This window comes from Petromyzon marinus, unplaced genomic scaffold, assembly GCF_048934315.1.
Source record: "Petromyzon marinus isolate PM22_M1 ecotype Great Lakes invasive population unplaced genomic scaffold, UKy_Petmar_22M1.pri1.0 PM_G_Scaffold_2, whole genome shotgun sequence".
Lineage (NCBI taxonomy): Eukaryota > Metazoa > Chordata > Hyperoartia > Petromyzontiformes > Petromyzontidae > Petromyzon > Petromyzon marinus.
Genome location: NW_027422761.1, coordinates 4,795,398 through 4,805,000, shown reverse-complemented (window position 1 = coordinate 4,805,000; position 9,603 = coordinate 4,795,398). Strand labels below are relative to the sequence as shown.

The 9,603-nt window shown below is 47.7% G+C and overlaps 1 protein-coding gene across 1 annotated transcript; it reads left to right on the top strand.

Annotated features, from left to right (window-relative positions):
• The first annotated feature begins 1,310 nt into the window (after window positions 1–1,310).
• LOC142912331 (uncharacterized) lies at window positions 1,311–8,755 on the top strand. Its single transcript, XM_076060497.1, has 2 exons — window positions 1,311–1,380; window positions 6,429–8,755. The coding sequence occupies exon 2, from the start codon at window positions 6,439–6,441 to the stop codon at window positions 7,681–7,683; it is 1,245 nt and encodes a 414-aa protein (XP_075916612.1). The 5' UTR covers window positions 1,311–1,380; window positions 6,429–6,438; the 3' UTR covers window positions 7,684–8,755.
• Window positions 8,756–9,603: the final 848 nt, after the last annotated feature.

Here is a 9,603-nt window from a genome sequence, read left to right as displayed (position 1 = left end):
CCAAGAACACCATCCCCACCGTCAAACATGGAGGTGGAAACATTATGCTTTGGGGGTGTTTTTCTTCTAAGGGGACAGGACAACTTCACCGCATCAAAGGGACGATGGACGGGGCCATGTACCGTCAAATCTTGGGTGAGAACCTCTTTCCCTCAGCCAGGGCATTGAAAATGGATCGTGGATGGGTATTCAGCATGACAATGACCCAAAACACACGGCCAAGGCAACAAAGGAGTGGCTCAAGAAGAAGCACATTATGGTCCTGGAATGGCCTAGCCAGTCTCCAGACCTTAATCCCATAGAAAATCTGTGGAGGGAGCTGAAGGTTCGAGTTGACAAACGTCAGCCTCGAAACCTTAATGACTTGGAGAAGATCTGCACAGAGGAGTGGGACAAAATCCCTCCTGAGATGTGGGCAAACCTGGTGGCCAACTAGAAGAAACGTCAGACCTCTGTTATTGCCAACAAGGGTTTTGCCACCAAGTACTAAATCATGTTTTGCAGAGGGGTCAAATACATTTTTCCCTTATTAAAATGCAAATAAATTTATAACATTTTTGACATGCGTTTTTCTGGATTTTGTTGTTGTTTTTCTGTCTCTCACTGTTCAAATAAACCTACCATTAAAATTATAGACTGATCATTTCTTTGTCAGTGGGCAAACGTACAAAATCAGCAGGGGATCAAATACTTTTTTCCCTCACTGTATGTGTGTATCTCTCTCTGTGTGTCTCTGTGTTATATCTCTCTGTCTGTGTGTCTCCGTGTCTGTGTTTTGTCTCTCTCTCAAATTGAGCAACCTTTGGAAGAACGTTATCAACCAGGTGGGGTGTTGACTGTTATGTTGGCCGACTCTCTGTGTTGTATTGCATTACATTTCTAAGTTCACTAGGTTTGTTTTCTCTTTCAATTGTACCTGATGATGATTGCTTGTGTTGCAATTGAAACGTCGCATGCTATTTGAACACAGCGTTGGTGTACGGTGCTTTTTGTGGAATATTTTGCTGTTTTTCCCTGGATTTTATGTTTGCACAGTCACACATAGTCACTTCAAGATATTTTCTTGTTCATGTTTTAGTTTTTTTGTTTGTTGTGGTTGCACCCGATTCAAGAGCCGAATGGCTCACAGGGCTATACCAAGTAAATGAAACGGAAGCTATTATTTAATTAATTTGGGGGTTTTTTTTTTGTGACTTTACCGAAAGAACCAAAGAGCATCTTGCTTAAGTTTTAATTTCTCTTCACCTGGCTCGCTACTTTGTAACTTTGTTTGTTTTAAATATTCACAGTTTTTTTTATTTTGTACCAGGCCACGCCCGCGTTGAGCTGCTGTACCGCTCTTGTTTACAGAAGCAACCTGCCCACAACAACAACAACAAGGTGGGGCTTGTCAACAGCATGGTGGTGTTCACTCTAGACACGTTGCGGTGTTCACTCTAGACACGTAGTGTTCACTCTAGACGCGTGGCGGTGTTCACTCTAGACGCGTGGCGGTGTTCACTTTAGACACGTGGCGGTGTTCACTCTAGACGCGTGGTGGTGTTCACTCTAGACGCGTGGTGGTGTTCACTCTAGACACGTGGTGGTGTTCACTCTAGACGCGTGGTGGTGTTCACTCTAGACACGTGGTGGTGTTCACTCTAGACGCGTGGCGGTGTTCACTCTAGACGCGTGGTGGTGTTCACTCTAGACGCGTGGTGGTGTTCACTCTAGACGCGTGGTGGTGTTCACTCTAGACGCGTGGCGGTGTTCACTCTAGACGCGTGGCGGTGTTCACTCTAGACGCATGGCGGTGTTCACTCTAGATGCGTGGCGGTGTTCACTCTAGACGTGTGGCGGTGTTCACTCTAGACGCGTGGCGGTGTTCACTCTAGATGTGTGGTGGTGTTCACTCTAGACGCGTGGTGGTGTTCACTCTAGACGCGTGGTGGTGTTCACTCTAGATGTGTGGTGGTGTTCACTCTAGACGCGTGGTGGTGTTCACTCTAGACACGTGGCAGTGTTCACTCTAGACGTGTGGCGGTGTTCACTCTAGACGCGTGGTGGTGTTCACTCTAGACGTGTGGTGGTGTTCACTCTAGACGCGTGGCGGTGTTCACTCTACATGTGTGGTGGTGTTCACTCTAGACGCGTGGCGGTGTTCACTCTACATGTGTGGTGGTGTTCACTCTAGACGCGTGGTGGTGTTCACTCTAGACGCGTGGCGGTGTTTACTCTAGACACGTGGTGGTGTTCACTCTAGACGCGTGGTGGTGTTCACTCTAGACGCGTGGCGGTGTTCACTCTAGACGCGTGGTGGTGTTCACTCTAGACGCGTGGTGGTGTTCACTCTAGACGCGTGGCAGTGTTCACTCTAGACGCGTGGCGGTGTTCACTCTAGACGCATGGCGGTGTTCACTCTAGATGCGTGGCGGTGTTCACTCTAGACGTGTGGCGGTGTTCACTCTAGACGCGTGGCGGTGTTCACTCTAGATGTGTGGTGGTGTTCACTCTAGACGCGTGGTGGTGTTCACTCTAGACGCGTGGTGGTGTTCACTCTAGATGTGTGGTGGTGTTCACTCTAGACGCGTGGTGGTGTTCACTCTAGACACGTGGCAGTGTTCACTCTAGACGTGTGGCGGTGTTCACTCTAGACGCGTGGTGGTGTTCACTCTAGACGTGTGGTGGTGTTCACTCTAGACGCGTGGCGGTGTTCACTCTACATGTGTGGTGGTGTTCACTCTAGACGCGTGGCGGTGTTCACTCTACATGTGTGGTGGTGTTCACTCTAGACGCGTGGTGGTGTTCACTCTAGACGCGTGGCGGTGTTCACTCTAGACACGTGGTGGTGTTCACTCTAGACGCGTGGTGGTGTTCACTCTAGACGCGTGGCGGTGTTCACTCTAGACGCGTGGTGGTGTTCACTCTAGACGCGTGGTGGTGTTCACTCTAGACACGTGGTGGTGTTCACTCTAGACACGTGGTGTTCACTCTAGACACGTGGTGGTGTTCACTCTAGACGCGTGGTGGTGTTCACTCTAGACGCGTGGTGGTGTTCACTCTAGACGCATGGCGGTGTTCACTCTAGATGCGTGGCGGTGTTCACTCTAGACGTGTGGCGGTGTTCACTCTAGACGCGTGGCGGTGTTCACTCTAGATGTGTGGTGGTGTTCACTCTAGACGCGTGGTGGTGTTCACTCTAGACGCGTGGTGGTGTTCACTCTAGATGTGTGGTGGTGTTCACTCTAGACGCGTGGTGGTGTTCACTCTAGACACGTGGCAGTGTTCACTCTAGACGTGTGGCGGTGTTCACTCTAGACGCGTGGTGGTGTTCACTCTAGACGTGTGGTGGTGTTCACTCTAGACGCGTGGCGGTGTTCACTCTACATGTGTGGTGGTGTTCACTCTAGACGCGTGGCGGTGTTCACTCTACATGTGTGGTGGTGTTCACTCTAGACGCGTGGTGGTGTTCACTCTAGACGCGTGGCGGTGTTCACTCTAGACACGTGGTGGTGTTCACTCTAGACGCGTGGTGGTGTTCACTCTAGACGTGTGGCGGTGTTCACTCTAGACGCGTGGCAGTGTTCACTCTAGATGTGTGGTGGTGTTCACTCTAGACGCGTGGTGGTGTTCACTCTAGACGCGTGGTGGTGTTCACTCTAGATGTGTGGTGGTGTTCACTCTAGACGCGTGGTGGTGTTCACTCTAGACACGTGGCAGTGTTCACTCTAGACGTGTGGCGGTGTTCACTCTAGACGCGTGGTGGTGTTCACTCTAGACGTGTGGTGGTGTTCACTCTAGACGCGTGGCGGTGTTCACTCTACATGTGTGGTGGTGTTCACTCTAGACGCGTGGCGGTGTTCACTCTACATGTGTGGTGGTGTTCACTCTAGACGCGTGGTGGTGTTCACTCTAGACGCGTGGCGGTGTTCACTCTAGACACGTGGTGGTGTTCACTCTAGACGCGTGGTGGTGTTCACTCTAGACGCGTGGCGGTGTTCACTCTAGACGCGTGGTGGTGTTCACTCTAGACGCGTGGTGGTGTTCACTCTAGACACGTGGTGGTGTTCACTCTAGACACGTGGTGTTCACTCTAGACACGTGGTGGTGTTCACTCTAGACGCTTGGCGATGTTCACTCTAGACACGTGGCGGTGTTCACTCTAGACACTTGGCGGTGTTCACTCTAGATGCGTAGTGGTGTTCACTCTAGACGCGTGGCGGTGTTCACTCTAGATGCTTGGTGGTGTTCATTCTCTACATGTAGAGGGGAGACCGGGGGATCGGGAAGGAAATCCACACGACCACGGGGAGAGAGAGAGACACGCAGCCTCGGCTGTGTTGATTGATCCTCAATTAACTACTTGGTGGAGTGAGGAAGCATTAATACTGAGCAGGTGAAGGTGGCCAGGCGTGGGTCTGGACACACCACCACCTGTGAACCATGCCAGTGTGTGACAGTGGTGGAGCCAGTGGGGGGTGGAGTGGCACGTGCCCCCCCAACGATCCGATAGAAATCCCTAATTTTGATAGGATCATTGGGGTTTATTAGTAACGAGCTTCACTACCCAGCTTCGCCCGGGACTTGGATTCTTGTCTTTGGTTAACTTCACATTCCCTTCTATTTCACTGAAAAACCCTGGAAAAAATTGATGCTTGCAAGAAAGAAAAAAGCCGAAACAAATCAATTTACCTAAATCGGATGTTTTCACTCAAGGAGATTCAACCTTACCCCACTGCTACGTAAGGCCGATTTTGGCCACTCGGGGAAGGGAATAATGACGTGGCGAGCTGAAAATAGTCACGTTCACTTAGAAATTCCAGACAGCGTTAGCCGTGCAAATTTTCACGACGCCAGAGCTCAGCGTTGGAGAGGTTTTTGCTGCTTCGCACAAACAAACAGATGGAATGTTCTGCTTCATATTTTAGATAGCAGTTCTACCCGTTCTTCGCACGGAGGATATGTATTGAACTCCCGAGAAACCAATGGCTTCATCGGCCAGGAGCGAAGCGCCACCTAAAATCTCCCGGCACGCTGTTAATAGCTCTAAGCATTGCAGAGCGCTTAACTCAGAGGTGTTGCGGGTTGACGCCAGACACTTCATGGTCATTCCCCCCCCCCAAAAAAAAATACAAAAGACTATTTTTATATTTTTTACATTGTGTACAGTATGCAACATACCCACATGCCAAATTTCAAGTGTGTGGCACGTTGGGAAGTATGCTAAACATTTCAAACAGACACAAGTATCCACACATTTCCCTTTCATATATATAGATAAATCAGCATTTTGCGACCCCCACTGCCACCGTGTGGCATATTATTACGTGCCAGGGACTCTATGAGAGGACAACAGTCCGAGTCCATAATTGGCAATAAGTAACGACAGAGCAGTTGTGACTCACAGAATTTTGCGCAGTTGCGTATACAGTACACGACTTCCCTGAAGGCAAACACCTTCAGTGAGCGCAATTCCGATCACACGCGTCGAATAAAAAGCAAGGGACAAGTCATTACTTACTAACAACTCCTTACTAACGACTCCTTACTTACTAACAACTCCTTACTAACAACTCCTTACTAACAACTCCTTGCTTACTAACAACTCCTTACTTACTAACAACTCCTTACTAACAACTCATTACTTACTAACAACTCCTTACTAACAACTCCTTACTTACTAACAACTCCTTACGTACTAACAACTCCTTGCTAACAACTCCTTACTAACAACTCCTTACTAACAACTCCTTACTTACTAACAACTACTATCATTTTTCATTGCTGGAGGGGTTGCCCCCCCTACCTGAAAATCCAGGCTCCGCCTCTGAGTGTGTGACAGTGTCAAGTTTGTGTTTGCAGTAAAGTCTATTAACTCTATTGAGCACGGAGGTTATATCAAAACAGGAGTTTCGTTTTGTTTTCCTCTGCAACTCTTTATAAGAATGGAGTCAGGAAGTTAACACAGCACACACGTGCAGCTTAAGTCGGATCTGTTCATCCCAGCATTCAAGGACATCTGTGCCTGGCTTCCCACCTCTAAGTTGCGATTGAACATTAATTCATGCATTTCTGCATAACACAAATAGTATTATTTTAAACACCCTTTGCTACGTCAGCTGAATTTAGCTTTCATAAATATTCCTTTTGAAGCCAGACAGCTGAAATTTTGTGCTCGGAGTTTTTGGTGAACATTCATTTTGAAGATACGAGGGCTTCCAGGCATGTTTATGACCATTTGCCCTCTCATTGTGTGCCATAACAGCCCGTGTGATGAATTTGGGACATTTTTCCACTATATCATGAATATGTGAATAAGTATAGACGTGTAAGTCACGTGTTACTGTGTATATATGCTTTCCTCTGTGCATCGATACTGACGTGTAGATGGTGTGGATATTATTTTTTTCTGTCAGCAGCTGACGCTTCCTCTGATGCTTCCTCTGCAGAATTGGTCTCATGGAGCAAATGCACTCAGCGCAGCTCGGTAGGACAAGGCTCCAATGCGACCGGTGTGCATACAACACGGATCGGACTGGAGATTTCACACGGCACGAGAGAACTCACACAGGAGAGAAACCCTTCAAGTGCAGTGTGTGTGAGAAGGCGTTTGCACGTTCATCTGCTCTTGTAGAACACCAGAGAACACACACGGGAGAGAAACCCTTCAAGTGCAGTGTGTGTGGGAAGGCGTTTGCACATTCATCTACTCTTGTAATACACCAGAGAACACACACGGGAGATAAACCCTTCAAGTGCAGTGTGTGTGGGAAGGCGTTTGCACATTCATCTGCTCTTGTAATACACCAGAGAACACACACGGGAGAGAAACCCTTCAAGTGCAGTGTGTGTGGGAAGGCGTTTGTACAGTCATCTAATCTTGTAGAACACCAGAGAACACACACGGGAGAGAAACCCTTCAAGTGCAGTGTGTGTGGGAAGGCGTTTGCACATTCATCTGCTCTTGTAATACACCAGAGAACACACACGGGAGAGAAACCCTTCAAGTGCAGTGTGTGTGGGAAGGCGTTTGCACAGTCATCTAATCTTGTAGAACACCAGAGAACACACACGGGAGAGAAACCCTTCAAGTGCAGTGTGTGTGGGAAGGCGTTTGCACATTCATCTACTCTTGTAATACACCAGAGAACACACACGGGAGATAAACCCTTCAAGTGCAGTGTGTGTGGGAAGGCGTTTGCACATTCATCTGCTCTTGTAATACACCAGAGAACACACACGGGAGAGAAACCATTCAAGTGCAGTGTGTGTGGGAATGCGTTTGCACAGTCATCTAATCTTGTAGAACACCAGAGAACGCACACGGGAGAGAAACCCTTCAAGTGCAGTGTGTGTGGAAAGGTGTTTGCATATTCATCTACTCTTGTAATACACCAGAGAACACACACGGGAGAGAAACCCTTCAAGTGCAGTGTGTGCGTGAAGGCGTTTGCACGTTCATCTCTTCTTGTAGAACACCAGAGAACACACAGGAGAGAAACCCTTCAAGTGGAGTGTGTGTGGGAAGGCGTTTGCAGATTCATCAAATCTTCAAGTACACCAGAGAACACACACGGGAGAGAAACCCTTCAGGTGCATTCCGTGCGGGATAACGTTTGCACAGCAACCACATCTTCAAGTACACCAGAGAACACAGAAGCATCAGAAGATCCACATGGAGTGGAGTCTGAAATCGGCTTGTGAAAGTCAAAGTGCCACCATGAGCCCATCCCGCATGAAACACGAACCGGAAGAAAATCCCAGCTTAGACACTTTTAAAGTTATCGAGGTGAAATATGAATAGGTGATGGTGAAGAGGGAAGAAGTGGTGGTGAAGAGGGAAGAAGTGATGGTGAAATGTGAAGATGAAGATTCAACTCCAAAATGGGACCTTCACATTGATGGAGGCAACGTGAAGCAGGAGGAGAATTCTGACTGTGAGGCAGAGCGAGGCAACTCCCAGCAGTTTGTGGAAGTGGAGGTGTGGGTGGACTTCCTGGACAATCCAAAGTCAAGTGGAGACCCGGTAGATGTGTAAGCCAGAGACGATGTCGCTACAATAGATGCACCTTTGTCACAGGCCTTTAATGACAAGAATGTGAAGTTTTACACTCATTTCCTAGGTTCAACCTGCAGAGTAAGAGCGGCCAGTCTTTGTGGACCTGTGAGTTGGGTCAATCTCTCACCAGGAGCGAGAGCCAATAAGCTCCCAAGCATTCACGATGTTCTCATGATAATTGCTTTTACGCTTTGCTCGCTTAATCGCCTCGGCAACTCGGAGTTTTGTGTCGTACCTCGTCTGAAATGCTCGAAGAGCATCCCCAAGTAGCAGCTGCCCCTGTGTGGCACAAGGTGGTGGCCCTGCACCGGCCTGCATGTGGACAAGAGCTTGTCAGCAGGGGACGATGATTGATGTGTCATCTCAGTTGTGTAGTTTGTAGGCAATCTTGATTTCGAAGCTTTCGTGACTACAGGAATCCACACTCTTGAGTTCTTTCGGTAAATTCACCACGTGGGTAGAAACATAACAGATCACGGCGTTTAGATCACAACACAAGCAATCGTGATCAGGTGGGACAACCACAGCAAGAGAAACTGCTGAAGTAGTAGGTGCCTACTCCAGCAGTTTCCTCTTATTGCTGCTGTGCTTGTCCCACCTGATGACGATTGCTTGTGTTGCCATCGAAACTCCGTGATCTATTATTTGTAGCGTAATGTTTAGAGTTTGCTACATTTTGACCCAGATGCCAGCATGCAACGGCCTACTCGTTTTGAATGACGCAACAATAGTACGTTGTACATACACTGTTAAGCAGATGGTGCGTATTTGTAAATAACTTCTTGTTAATACGATGTAACGTGATGCAGTCAATTTCGCTGCAGTAATTCAATGTTGCTAAAATGTCCGTCAATGATTTAGAATGAATACTTGTCTGATTGTGCGCGTACATGTAATATTTTGTCTGAGGGTCACACATTGAATAAGTGATGTTAGGACAAAGTGTGTGTGTGTTTTGGAAGTAACCTGTACAGAGAACTCTTGTGTTTCACGAAGCGTCTGCCTCTGGAGCAACTCATCGTCTTTGAAATAGGGAGCACGCTCGGATCATTCATCAGTTACAAGGCATACCACTTGAAAGTTACACGTATAGGAGGAGGTACATTCTCTACAACACGAATTGTAGTTTTGTCTTACGTGTTGACGTAGATTTTGTCTAACTAGGACTAGAAATGCTCCTTGCTGATTCACGTCTGGATGTTCGTTACCTATCGGTTGAAGCAAACCCCACTGCTGTTGTTGAGACGCTGTGCACCAATAATGGTCCAACACATTGACGGCCTTCAGGCCAGGAAAGTCACAACATTTCCGGCACACGAAGGACGCATTCACGCAAGTACCCCATGCTCCGTTTTGAAGTTTTAAAATGAAACATCTTTGACTTGTGTTGTGTTTTGAATTAGATGATTTTATTTCTTCATTAAAAGCTTGTATCAATTTACATCTGGAAGACTTCATTGAAAAGGACATTTCGTGTGAATTTTCTCTCGTCATTAAGTAGATGGCCTTGCCGGGGGTTCGGACACAAACAGTGTACACACAGTGTACACACACACAGTGTACAC